The 13769-nt window shown below is 40.0% G+C and overlaps 1 protein-coding gene across 2 annotated transcripts in view; it reads right to left on the bottom strand.

Moving 5' to 3' along the window:
- Nucleotides 1-970: 970 nt before the first annotated feature.
- The window catches only part of TNS4 (tensin 4), a 63209-nt gene continuing 50410 nt past the window's right edge, over nt 971-13769 (bottom strand). For both annotated transcript variants that reach the window (XM_039353985.1, XM_039353986.1), the window contains 4 exons: nt 12429-12597; nt 10953-11021; nt 2583-2609; nt 971-1781 (listed from right to left, as the gene is read on the bottom strand). In XM_039353985.1, the coding sequence (XP_039209919.1) occupies nt 1652-1781; nt 2583-2609; nt 10953-11021; nt 12429-12597 (395 nt within the window). In that variant the 3' untranslated portion in view covers nt 971-1651. The remainder of the gene's footprint in view (nt 1782-2582; nt 2610-10952; nt 11022-12428; nt 12598-13769) is intronic.

Below are 13769 nucleotides of genomic sequence, written 5' to 3' on the forward strand. Positions count from 1 at the left end.
TAACTATATTAATGAATTATTTTCATAATCCCATAGGACAGTGGTTCTCAACCTTTTTAGTGCTGCGATCCCCAACCGGTCGTAAGTTGAGGACTACTCAACCGGTCGTAAGTCGAGGACTACTCAACTGGTGCACACCGTTTGCAGAATGGGACTTTTGGCGGGCTCAGTGGGGCAGAGACAGCCTGGACAATTCCTATTGGCTTTTGAAAGCCAATAGAATTAGACTCTATTCAAGAGAGTCTATTCTATTGGCTTTCAAAAGCCAATAGAATAAAAAGGAGTAGCACAGCTAAGGAAAAGGGGAAAAAAATGGCGGACTGCATTGTTTGGCGACCCCCGTGAAATGGTCGTTCGACCCCAAATGGGGTCCCGACCCACAGGTTGAGAACCACTGCCATAGGATGTAATGAAAGAAGGTATCTCAGGGAGAAATGGAGACTTAAAGTAGCATTCAGTTCCCCGGGCCTCTCAGAGTCAAGGCTATGAACTGGTCTTCTCACGTCTCCTGAATTTATAGTACAATCAAGGAGAATTCCCAGCTATATGTGTCACATTCGCAGCTCCAACTGCCTGTCCTCTCATGCTCTGTCCAGCAGCTTTCATGATACAGAGTGTCTATACTTGATGCAAATTAATTATAGCAAGTCTCATGCAGGAAGTGATAAACTCTTACATTCATGTTTCTCTTAATGTTTAAGAATTGTTCTTTCATTGCATCCTATGTCCTTATAATTCTCTGTTATGTTATTGAGGCCAATGGCCATATAAAAGGGAGTATATGTGAAAACCCCAAAGACTGAGGCAATAAGAAAAGGCTGAGTATTTTTGTGTAATGATGGAAAAAACTTTCTGACAACAACAACAAAAAGGATTTTGAAACTCTGGGTATTTAAAACTTCTTTACAAAGTGGGGAAACATAAGGTTGAGAAATTGTTTCATTCATTAATGATGAAGCTATAGTAGGTATTCTTGCTTTGGATTTTTTTAAGGGTAAAATTGCATGTTTATTACATTTCAATTTCATTTCAGCACAAAGTAGCTTGCAAACTTAATTTATTGGACTTCCCCACTGGCCATTACAATAAATGAAGAAGTGAAACATAATATACTGTATATCAAAAAGGTGTTGAAATGGTGTTCATAATCTATTACATCGCTATCAGCAATCTTGTTCCCAGTACTTGAGTTGTTACCCCCCCCCCAAAGTAACATTGGTTGTTACTTATCTTTTCCAATAAGAGGGATAGGTTTCTGATAAATCAGACAAAAGACTATTTTAGAGAAAACAGAAGGTCAGAAAATATAATGCTAGTCTATCTGTAGATAGGACAGAATATGCTTTTGGTTCTCTGTTAAACCATTCCTATAAAGTCCTCTCATTTCTCATTGCAACTATTCAGTTGTAACAGAGAGAACTGATATTAAATAGCCTGATTATTGTTTCAGATAAATCAATTCCCAGCCAGCATTTTTTTTTGTTTGGAGATTATGAAAATTGATACCAACAACCTTAAGTGGTATCTTACTGATGAAAATCAATCTGCAGCCTCAAAATACAACACAGCAGCTTGAAGAGGTAACATTGTTTGGCACATTGCACAAGGCAAAGAATTTGCTAGAAACAGACATTTCAGTACTGTGGCAGCCTTAGACCTCCAGGAGAAGTTTCTGGATATAGTCAACTATGTGAGAAGCTGGATGCACTGCATCATATTCTGCAAAGAGGTGGCAAATATTTTCAGAATCAGCTGGGCTCTTGGAAACAACACCAAATATCCTACGGTGAAAGACAGAGAGGAAGCATTGTTTGAAATAATAGATTTACCACTTTATAGTTATGACTAATGATGATGAAATGGCTTCAACAAGAGTGTGGAGAAGGTTTTTATATTACACTACTTTTCTTTTACATAATACATTTTGTTTCTGGTGTTCCACAGGAGGGGCAAGATGCTATGAAAGGCATTTTAATCCTTTGTTCAAATGGCATCTGGTCTGGGCTTGAAATCTCTAAGGAATAGGAATACCCAAACTGACTCACTGATCTTATGCACTCAATTTTCCTCTTTCCTTTCATTGATTCATTATGTAAATCATTTAAGAAACAGTAGAGGCAGCAATAAAGATTAAAATTTAGATCCAAAATTAATTAAGAGTATAACTACAAAATGGGAGATGAGCTGTAATGTTAATCAAGTAGGTACACGCAACCTCTTTGAAATTAATGGAATTTATATTTAAGTAGTAAACACTATCAGAATCTAGATGTTGGTTCAACAAGGAGGCATTTATACAACTTCAATGCATTTAAACTTTATTTGTGTAACTGTTTTTTTTTCTTTTTAACCTTTACTTGGCCAATAGCTTAAAAAACCTCCCTGACTAACATCTAATACAGGAAAAACTGTGGAAGGGATATGAGTCAAAAAAGTTAAGTCGGTACCTATGACTGTACAATCAAAGCCCTCCCCCACCTTATCTAGCCTGTCTTACATCTGCAATACATATAAAAAAGGGATGGGTTTTGACTGTGCAATCAAGGCCACCATCTTTGATTCATGTCATCCATATAACATACCTTGAAGTTTTGGAAAATTTTTGCCACCTTAAAATAAAAAAGAAATATTAGATTTAATACACATGAACTCACAGAAATAACTAAATTAATAATATAGGAAAAAAAAAGGTTTGCTTCTTTTATTCTATGGCTGAAGCCTGGTGAAAAGAAATGGAATAAGGATAGGTGATAGGTGATCTTCCCAGATTTTGAACTTAAAAAAAAGGTCCTACTTTCTTACTGAGACAATTCTGTTCTACACATTTTGACCTTTCCCCGGCAATTTTGATGTTACATTGCACTAAAAAATAAATGCATGTTCAGAATAGTTTTTTAACCCCTCTCAGTATTCAAGATTTTTTTCCCCTGTAATTCCAACAAAATTTTATCCAAGAACAAACCTGAATTTCTTACACTAAATATCTGTATTGGAAGCCTAGTTGAAAACCCCATAGATGGGTTATCTGATGTAGTTCTAGCTCACAGAACACTATAGATTTCAAAATTACTTCAGATCCTATGTGTATGTGTGTGTGTGTGTGTGTATATGTATATAGTTTTAAACGATCAAAGAAACTTGATGAAGATACCTTAAGGAGAATACGACCCAATGATTCTGCGCTCCCGAGGTTTTATGGACTGCCAAAAATCCATAAGCAGGATATTCCACTTCGCCCTATCGTGTCGTTTAGAGGCACTCCCATCTCAGGGTTGGCGAAGTGGCTTAGTGACCGCATATCCTACCTGGTCGATGGCAGCCCCACTACAGTCAGATCCGCAGAGGAATTCCTGGGGAGGATCAGGACCCTTAGGGTGGAGGAGGATGAGGTGATGGTCTCTTTTGACGTCACCTCACTCTTTACCTCCATCCCCCAAGAACTGGCCCTGAGAGTCCTAAGGGATAGATTAGAAAAACTAGGAAAAACCGGACACCGGGATTCCCTCCAACCGGGGGACCTAACGCAACTCATTGAGCTATGTCTTACAACTTACTTCTCCTTTCAAGGGAATATATATGAACAGGTCAAAGGCACACCGATGGGCTCCCCAATATCCAGCGTGGTGGCAGAAGCGGTTCTACAACAATTAGAACACGAGGCTATGACCCGTCAACAGCCCAAGTTTTGGGCACGGTACGTTGACGACACTTTTGCGGTCATCAAACGAGACCATTTAGCCGGCTTTATGGGAGTATTAAATTCAATATATCCGGACATTAAGTTTACGTTGGAGGAGGAGGTCCGGGGCTCGATAGCCTTCCTGGACGTACTGGTCCAACGTTCCCCAGATGGAACTCTGAACACCAAGGTCTATCGGAAGCCCACTCGTACGGACCGCATCCTCCATTTCCATAGTAATCATCCGGCCTCCCATAAGGCCAGCTGTATTAAGACCTTGTTCAAACGGGTACAGTCGCACTGCAGCACCATGGAAGCTAAGGCAGAAGAAAGAAAACATCTATTCCGCATATGCCGAATGAATGGGTATCCCCTGAGGTTTATTAAGCGACACAGTATGGCACCCGGACTACATAATGGACAATCAAGAGAGGACCTCCAGACACGGGTCATACGCGTGTCACTACCGTACATCAGAAATGTGTCAGAGGCTACAGCCAGGCTTCTGGCACCCCACAACATACAGGTAGCCCACAAACCCACCCAAACCATACGAGCTAAGGTGATGCGCCCCAAAGATCAGCTCCCCACCGCCGAGAGATCAGCCATAGTTTATAAAATCAACTGTGCGGATTGCCAGAGTAATTACATAGGCGAGACCTCGAAAAGACTTAAGACCCGCCTACATGAGCATAGGCTAGCCATCAGACGGGGTGAACAACACTCCCAGATTTGGGCTCATGCAGTAGAATACGGCCATCGTTTTGATTTTGAGAATGCCCAAATCTTGGCTAACGATATCACAAAAAGAGGCCGCTTATTAAAAGAGGCATGGTTCTCAGAAACTGAATCCATCAATAGGCGTGTGGATTTGTGTGCAGCACACCAGGCTCTGAAAATATGGAATGCTGGTAGCCGCATTAACCAGGAGAGGGGACCTAATTCAAAGACTTACTATCCAGAAGACATCGCCCGACCCTCCTCCTCATGTAATCACATTAATGCAGCCCCCACTGATGGCCCCCCCTTCCTGGAACAACTACAGACCAGTCCTGGCAGACAACTGCGGACGGATTCGCCACGATCCGTAGAGAACGGAACAGCATGGAGATGGAATGGAAATGGATGGGGATTCGAGAAACTGGAAGAAAAACGGAATACAACCAGGTCCGGTAGAGATGAGGAGAACGACGATGAACCCCCCCATGAGGAGGCTACCAGACACAGCATGACAACTCGATCGCAATCCAGCAGGAGAATGCACCCCCCTTCGACACCCCCAGCGCAAAGTTATGGGATGAAACAGCGACTACAATTAAAGGGGAAGAGCACCGTATGGAGTGGGAATGGAGAACCAAGGACAGACGGTAACGTTGCCCACCGGCAACGGATGGAACAACGAGCCACTGACAATAGGACAACGACAAAAAACATCTTGACGGTGCTCAAGACAGAGCGTGTGGGAACGAACAGCGGACCGTACAGGGGAACCCAGGGGAAGAAGGAGGGGAGGAGGAACAATATGGGCGGGGGTTATGAATCTAGGGCACAATTCCGGGAGACGGATAAACAAGACCAAAATAGCCGTGAGGCTTGTAAGGATACTGAAAGTGATAATTGCCCACCCCCACTCGTAGAGGGAAGTCGTGTGTGGGATGGTGGTGGGGGGGAGGCTATGAGCAAGGAAGGCAAAAAGATCTGGACTCCCAACTCTGAAACAACTTATGACAGAATGCAGATTAGTAATGTGGGATGTAGGCTGGAGACCCAACCCGATCAGCTGGGGCCTATGACACGCTCCAGGAGCCGGAAGCAGACACTAAACAGCTGTATATAAGACTCTCCCCCGGCACTTACCTTTTAACCCTGACGATGTCAATTGTGTTTGACGAAAGCTCGGTGGATTAAAATTCTATTTTTATAGATACTCTCTTGGTGATCATTACTATTTGACTAACATATATATATATATATATATATATATATATATATATATATATGTGTTTTTTGAGGTTTTCGCGGGTATTTGTATGTAGGTCTTTGGTTGTTCGGGTTTTCTCCCGCGTAAAATTGGAAGTGTCTTGGCGACGTTTCGACGAAGTCCCATTCGTCATCTTCAGGCTGGTGTTTTCAGCTTCGTGCTTTGAGCAGCAATGTGTGGTCTTAGCTGTTTCTTCCTTTTAACTGCCAGTGGGGGTATGAACTGATTGGGTGGGAGCTTGGCTGTGTTCTGATTGGGTGGAGGTGTGTTCTGAATGGTTAGGGGCTTGGCTGTGCTCTGATTGGCTGGGGGAGTGTTCTGTTTGGTTGTACTCAGGTTAGTCTGAGTTGTAGAGGGGTTTGAGATTTTAGGCTGCCTTGCTATTTTTTGGCTTCGCGTTCGTGGTCGTGCTTCCTCTTCATGGAGGGTATCAGTTTGCTTCATGTATGGATTGGAGGGGTTTAAAGTGGCTAATGATGCAGCTGTGGTCTAGCTTCTGGTTTGTGGTCGTGCCTCATCAGAAAACAAATATCAAACCTCTACGGGGAGGAAATCCACCATCTGACCAGGACCTATGAAAAACTTGAAGTCCAAAGAGCTTCCATTTTATGCGACCTCGCATTCCTATGCAACTGCTGAGATCAAAATCTAATCCCCACATGTTTCCAACTGAAATTCCACTCCAACTCTGCAGCCACCAAACGGATCCTGAAAAGAACAGAATTGGTCCTAATCAGAAATGAACTTCACACAAAAAGATTCCTCCTAGACCGAATTAACAAAGATCTCCTCACACTCCACCTCAAACTCAGCAACAAGATCCACCCCGCACTTTGGGACAAATCCAAACAACTCGCCGTCTGGAGAGCCGAAACACAGACCACCCTCAAGACAGATACACACACCAACAAACTCCGAAGACTACAAGAACGCCAGAAACAAACCCCTCCTCCCTCACAGCCACACATGAAACAAACAGTGCATAACATCTCAGATAGGATCCTCACCAAAGCCGAAACCAATGTCCTTTCCAAAGGATTCAACTTTGCAGTCGCTCCCAAACACATCCCCACTGAAACCATTATATGTGGAGTTGAAACCAGCCTGACCAAAATCAACCCCGACGACGCTAACAGAATCAGACTCGAAATCACCAACATCCTCTGCACCAGCAAGCCACCCAAAAGCAACTTATCCAAAGAGGAACAGACAGCACTACGTAACCTGAAAGAAGACACCAGCATAATAATCCTACCAGCAGACAAGGGCAACGCCACGGTGGTTATGAACACATCTGACTACCAAACCAAATTAACCAACCTACTCCAAGACTCCACATACAAACCCCTAAATACAGATCCCACCACCTACCTGGAAAAAACCACCAGATCCAAAATAAAAGCCTCCCCCATTAGCGAAGAGATCCAGCAAAGAATCATTCCCAGAGAGAAATCATCCAGATGCCCCAAACTCTATGGTCTCCCCAAGATACACAAAGAAGGAACCCCACTCAGACCTATAGTCAGCTCCATAGGCTCACCTCTACAAAACCTAGCCAAATTTCTCGCCAAACAACTACAGCCCTATGCAGAATCCATCACCTCACACGTAAAAAACTCATTCCAGTTTATAGAGATCATAAAGAAACAAAACTTACAGCCCAGCGACCTACTAGTGAGCTTCGATGTCATATCCCTCTTCACCCAAGTGCCTATCAAAGAAGCCTTGACAGCTATTCAAAACAAATATAACCCCCCCAAACACATCTTAGATCTGACCAACCACTGCCTATCCAACACATACTTCATCTATAATGGACAAAAATACAAACAAACAGAAGGAGCACCCATGGGATCACCCCTCTCACCTGTCATTGCCAACCTCTACATGGAACACTTTGAAACCCAAGCTCTAGAAAAATCGGATCACAAACCCAAACTCTGGCTCAGATACGTAGACGACACCTTCATAATCTGGCCACATGGGAAAGAAAAACTGGACAACTTCCTCACACACCTCAACAGCCTACACCCCAAAATACAGTTCACCATGGAAACAGAAGCTAACAACCAACTTCCCTTCCTGGATGTCTTAGTCTACAAGAAATCCAATGGCTCCCTAGGACACACCATCTACCAGAAGAAAACACACACAAACCGCTATCTGCACGCTCTCTCACACCACCACCCAGCACAGATCAACTCTGTAGCCAAGACACTCATCTCCAGAACAAAACGCTTAGCTGACGAACAACACCTAAAACCCGAACTACACACTCTCACCAATGTACTAACATCCAATGGATTCCATAGAAATAAGATTACAAACCTAATCCAAAAAGAAACCCCCACTAAAATCCAAGACAAAGAACAAGAAAACGGCAAAGCCCTCCTCCCATACATAAAAGGCACCACAGACAGAATCAGTAAGATCCTCCATAAACACAACATCAAAACAGCATTCTGCACAAACAGAAAAATATCCACCATCCTTAGAAACCCCAAAGATAAAATTGAATTAGAAAATCAAGGAGTATACGAAATCCCATGCACCACTTGTCCCACCACATACATCGGACAAACCAACAGAAGAATAAGTGCACGCATTGAAGAACATAAGAACTCAGTCAAAAAAGAGGAACCAACATCTTCCCTGGTCCAACACCTTAAAGCCACAGGACATGAAATTGACTTTAAAAATACCAGAACCATTGCCAAAAGTGAACATTTTAATAACAGAATAATCAGAGAAGCCATCGAGATAGAAAAACGCCCACACAGCATGAACAAGCGAGATGATACCTCCCGCCTACCAGCCATTTGGAAACCCGCCCTTATTGACAAACGACTCCCTAACACAAAAAATGATACCAGACCCACACTCACAAAAACCACACAGGATGTCACCACCACACATCCACGCAAAAAACAAACCCAAAGCCACACCGATGACGAGGCACGACCACAAACCAGAAGCCAGACCACAGCTGCATCATTAGCCACTTTAAACCCCTCCAATCCATACATGAAGCAAACTGACACCCTCCATGAAGAGGAAGCACGACCACGAACGCGAAGCCAAAAAATAGCAAGGCAGCCCAAAATCTCAAACCCCTCTGCAACTCAGACTAACCTGAGCACAACCAAACAGAACACTCCCCCAGCCAATCAGAGCACAGCCAAGCCCCTAACCATTCAGAACACACCTCCACCCAATCAGAACACAGCCAAGCTCCCACCCAATCAGTTCATACCCCCACTGGCAGTTAAAAGGAAGAAACAGCTAAGACCACACATTGCTGCTCAAGCACGAAGCTGAAAACACCAGCCTGAAGATGACGAATGGGACTTCGTCGAAACGTCGCCAAGACACTTCCAATTTTACGCGGGAGAAAACCCGAACAACCAAAGACCTACATATGTATATGTATGTGTATATATATATATATATATATATATATATATATATATATATATATACATACATACATACATACATACATATACACATACATATATATAGAGAGAGAGTTTAAAATTAAAATTAAAATTTGAAAAAATTCACAAAAAGAGAATCTGGTTTAGATAGTGATTTAAATTTCGTTCATATAAGGCTCTTCAAGCTGAAATTGATATCATGGGTTCAGTCAGTTATAGAAGAATGCAGATAATATTATTACCAAATCATTGAAACTATTTTCCTTGTTTGCAAAGGCTTGATTTAAATATACTATTTTGGACTAGCAAAATGCCATTGATGTATCTCATACAGGCAATATTGATCACTATTGCCATCTTGGCAATAAAATACAGTTATTTATCTTGTTGCTTTTAAACAGACCTGCCATAATGTCATTGCTATAGCTTTTATTTTTCTTCCCATCTGTGAACCATCCTAACTACAATTAAGTTTCAAGTTTTGATCCATGCACTACTAGACCATAGATCTTTTCCATTAGAACAATGAATAATATCTATTACATTTCTCTTGTTTTTAGAAAGTAGATCCCAATGTCTAAGGACTTGCAATTATATTTCATTATTATTCACTTTTGCTTTTATCATTTGATAAGCACCAGAGATTTGCTGTAGAAAAATTGTGCAATAAAATTAAATTCTATATTTTCTTAAATTTATACAAACATTTTAGCAGTGCTAAAAACCCTTTTAAAGCAACATCTTCACAATAGTGCTTGAATTCCAGACATGTCATCAAGACCTCAGTTCTGTTGTTATGTAGACCAAACAATTCATTTGGAACTATTTCCAGGTGCAGGCAAAAGATAAAATGGGTTGCTGGGAAATAGTCCCACGTAAAAATAACAGATAGTATTATTTCCCCAAAGATCATATATGTGGAAAGAAAAGAAGTAACCTTGATAAAATATTTTAAATATATTACTAAAACAAACACTTAGGGGAAATAAATCATGGGAGGACCTGAATATTCTTCTACATTCTGAAGCTTCTATACCACTCCAAAATCAGTATCTTACTGAGTTCAGCAGTAGAATTAAACACTGGATTGGCTGTGGTATATTTGAAACCTCCATAAAACAAGTTATTATCTGTGGAGCTTGTTGTTGGCCTGTGTTTGTATTGTCTAAGAAAACTATGTTTATTACTGGCTGAAAACCTCTTATAGATTTTTTTTTGTGCATGAAGCAGAAAAAAAATGGACTTATGATTTATGGCTTTTAGGATTAGAAAAAGTAGATAATATAAAACACTTTTTATAATCATAGAGTAAGAATTAATTGTACTTATATTTGTTGCAAAGAAAATCTGAAGCTACTACTTTCTACTTCTTTTTACTTATACTTTTTCTCTTTTTTTCTTTTTCTTTACTTTATAATAATTCTTGCTAGTTTTCAATCTTTTATTTAAAACTCTTCATAAAAATTATAAATAAATAAATATTTGCATAATAAAAAATATGCAAAATTATTTCAGTATTTGTGAGAACTTTTGATTTCCCTTACGTCTTAATCCTGGATATTAGCCATCTGAAGAGAAGGCCTTTCAAGGGAATGATAAATTAGCAGCTCTGCAGCTTCCCAAGATTGAAATCATTTCAATTTTTTTCAATGCATACAATTGAATACGTGGCTATAACATGAAATAAGGACATTAATGGGCTGTATTATGCAAAACAATCCATTTTATAATTTTCTTTGTGATGGAGGATTCTTTGTTACAAGGATTTGCTGCAGCTCAGGGTATGGCAATATTAAATATTAAATCAGTTCAATCTTCAATGTTTGCTATAAGATTTAAGCTGAAGAGTACTCACTTTCGATTTTCAGGATCCATGTCACAAAAGCTGATGGTAGCCAACGGATAATGCCGTCTGAAAAAGATCCTGTAGGGAAGGTGTGTTTGTGTGTGAAGAAAGCAAGGAAGAGATCCAGCAAACATTTCTGTATTCCTACTAATAAGAACTATAATGATATCTAATGGTGAAATGGCCCCAGTCAATGCTTTCCAGGCTAAGGGCTGAGGGTCACTGAATATTATATTGGATGCACATTTTAAAAATGTTTATAGTTAGTTAAGAAAATAAAGAAAAATTACATGTTGACAATGATAAGTCAATGAATAAATTCAATAAAAACAATTCTTAACCTTACTTCAAAGATCCCACTTATATTTAATGTGTAGCATATATGTAGTAATCCAGGTATAGGTTAATAGGACAGCAGCCTTAATTAATGTAATTTAGTTCTAGTGAAATCATTGTGAAATCACTGGGATATAATGCCAATCATTTTAATGTAGCTTTAAGATAAAGGAGATTAAGCTGTACAAAGTGTTTGTTATTTCATAGGAATGCTTTTTCCGTCAGTCAGACTGGGCTGGATCCAGTTTGAGTGACTCATGATTTAATTCATTGAAATACTGTAAATAGTTATGATTTATTTATGACTAATTGTGCCATTGATTTCAATAGAAATAAAATATGACTAATTTCTTTATTCAAGACTGTAGTCTGTATAAATTAAACCAAATCCCAAATGCCATAATAGCATGACACATAAAGTTGGTCACTGACTCAGGCAGACATTGTGTTTAAACATAGTGCCAAGCCAAGATTCTTAAGTTACGAATTGCTAAATAATTCATAGTGGCCAATTTCATATATAATGTGAAAACAGATAATGGCTGGGCTCACATACTGCACTAAAACCAAAGTAAACAAATCACATTTGGGTTAATGTGGGTGTAAACCAGCCCCCCACAACTTGTACTTATATTGGTGATAGGAGCTGGAGTTGCAAGGGAGCAGCTTTCCACCTAATGTTTTGGATGCAACAGACTAACTTGGCCACTTCAAAGGGAAAATAAACAAAAATAAAGGTAAAGGTTTCCCATGTCGTCATGTCTGACTCTTGGGGGCAGTGCTTATCTCCATTTCTTAGCTGAGGGAGCCAGCATTGTCTGGAGACACTTCCATGGTACACAGAATGCTGTTATCTTCCCACCAAAGTGGTACCTATTTATCTACTCGCATTTGCATACTTTTGAACTGTAGGATGGGCAGGAGTTCACCCCATAGTGTGCTGCTTAGGCCTCAGACCCAGGCTATCAGTTTTCCAGCTGACAAGCTCAGGGTCTTTATTATCTGAGCCATCGTGCCCCCACACAAAAGTATATCTATTTCCCCTCCGATAAATTTTGAAAAAAATATGCCATCTTTTCCATTTGAAGCTTTCTTCTGATAGAGATGGCTATAGAAAATGGCTCCCCACCCTCAATGCATCTTTCTTACTTTCTCTGGATGTCAGTCAAAGTTATTCCTAATGCAGTAACTTTGAAGTGGACAATGGTAGGTGCGGGCAGGATCTCTTGTTCAAAAGTGGAAGATACTGCTTTCTGAACTGCTGCTTTGCCAGTGAGGGTTTCCATAGTCATTGAGTGCAGATACAAGAGATTACATACTATAAGACAAAAGGACAAAAAAAGAAGAAAAAGGTTATCTCTGGTGGCTAGTTTTGAGAAATTAAAAAAATGAAGCTGACATTTTCAAAAATATGGAAGGAAACCAAGGATTGTGAGATATTATCAAAAGTCACTTTCTACACTGTGATTGCATAGTATATTTTAAAAATAGTAAAACTTGTGAAAAAAACTGCAGGCTGGCTGGAAAAGTGCTGTTAAATCTCTAATCAAACAAATTCACGTTGGATAGGATGGAGCTTTATTTGGAACTGTGATTGTGATAGCTTTTTTTAAAACAACAATAACAACAACATCCCAAATCATTTTTTTTAACTGAGTGGAGGACAGAACATATTGGATTTCAATGGGCTAATCAAGAAAGAACTAATATGTGCTTTACAGGGGGTGGATTGTTGATGGACATTCTTTGTGATCATATTGTGATACTTTTGGGTTCTCATACAAGTTTTTGCTACATAATCTTACACAGATGAAGTAATGAAAGTACATCATTTGGGCTTGCCTCTGCCATTGTTGTAAGTTTTAGATTTATACAGTGGCACCTCTAGTATTTGTAAGTAAGCAATGACTACAAGATCTCCAGTTCTGTTCTGCTTCATGTTTCCAAACAGACCAACCTATCAAAAATAGTGCCATAAAAAACAGTATAGAAACATAAGTTAAGATAGGTAAGAAAATGGTAAGTGAGCACCTATCCAGCCTAGATGAGTTCAAATCACCAGGACCAGATGGATTACACCCCAAGGTTCTCAAGGAACTGGCAAATATGATCTCAGAACCACTGAACTATATTTTTCAAAGATCTTGGAGCAGAGGGGAACTACCAGAGGACTGGAAAAGAGCTGATATAGTTCCCATCTTCAAAAAAGGAAAAAAAATGGATCCAGGAAATTACAGACCTATCAGCCTGACGTCAATACCTGGGAAGATTCTGGAAAAGATAATCAAACAACGAATCAGCGAACACCTAGAGGCAAACAAAATCACTACTAAAATTCAACATGGATTTGTCAAAAACAGATCATGCCAGACAAACCTTATTGCATTCTTTGACCAAGTGACAAAATTAGTGGATCAGAGGAATGCTGTGGATATAATTTACTTGGACTTCAGTAAGGCATTTGACAAAGTAGATCACAACCTACTACTC

This window comes from Crotalus tigris, unplaced genomic scaffold (assembly GCF_016545835.1).
Source record: "Crotalus tigris isolate CLP2741 ecotype Arizona unplaced genomic scaffold, ASM1654583v1 scf7180000018544.1747854, whole genome shotgun sequence".
NCBI classification, from domain to species: Eukaryota; Metazoa; Chordata; class Lepidosauria; order Squamata; family Viperidae; genus Crotalus; species Crotalus tigris.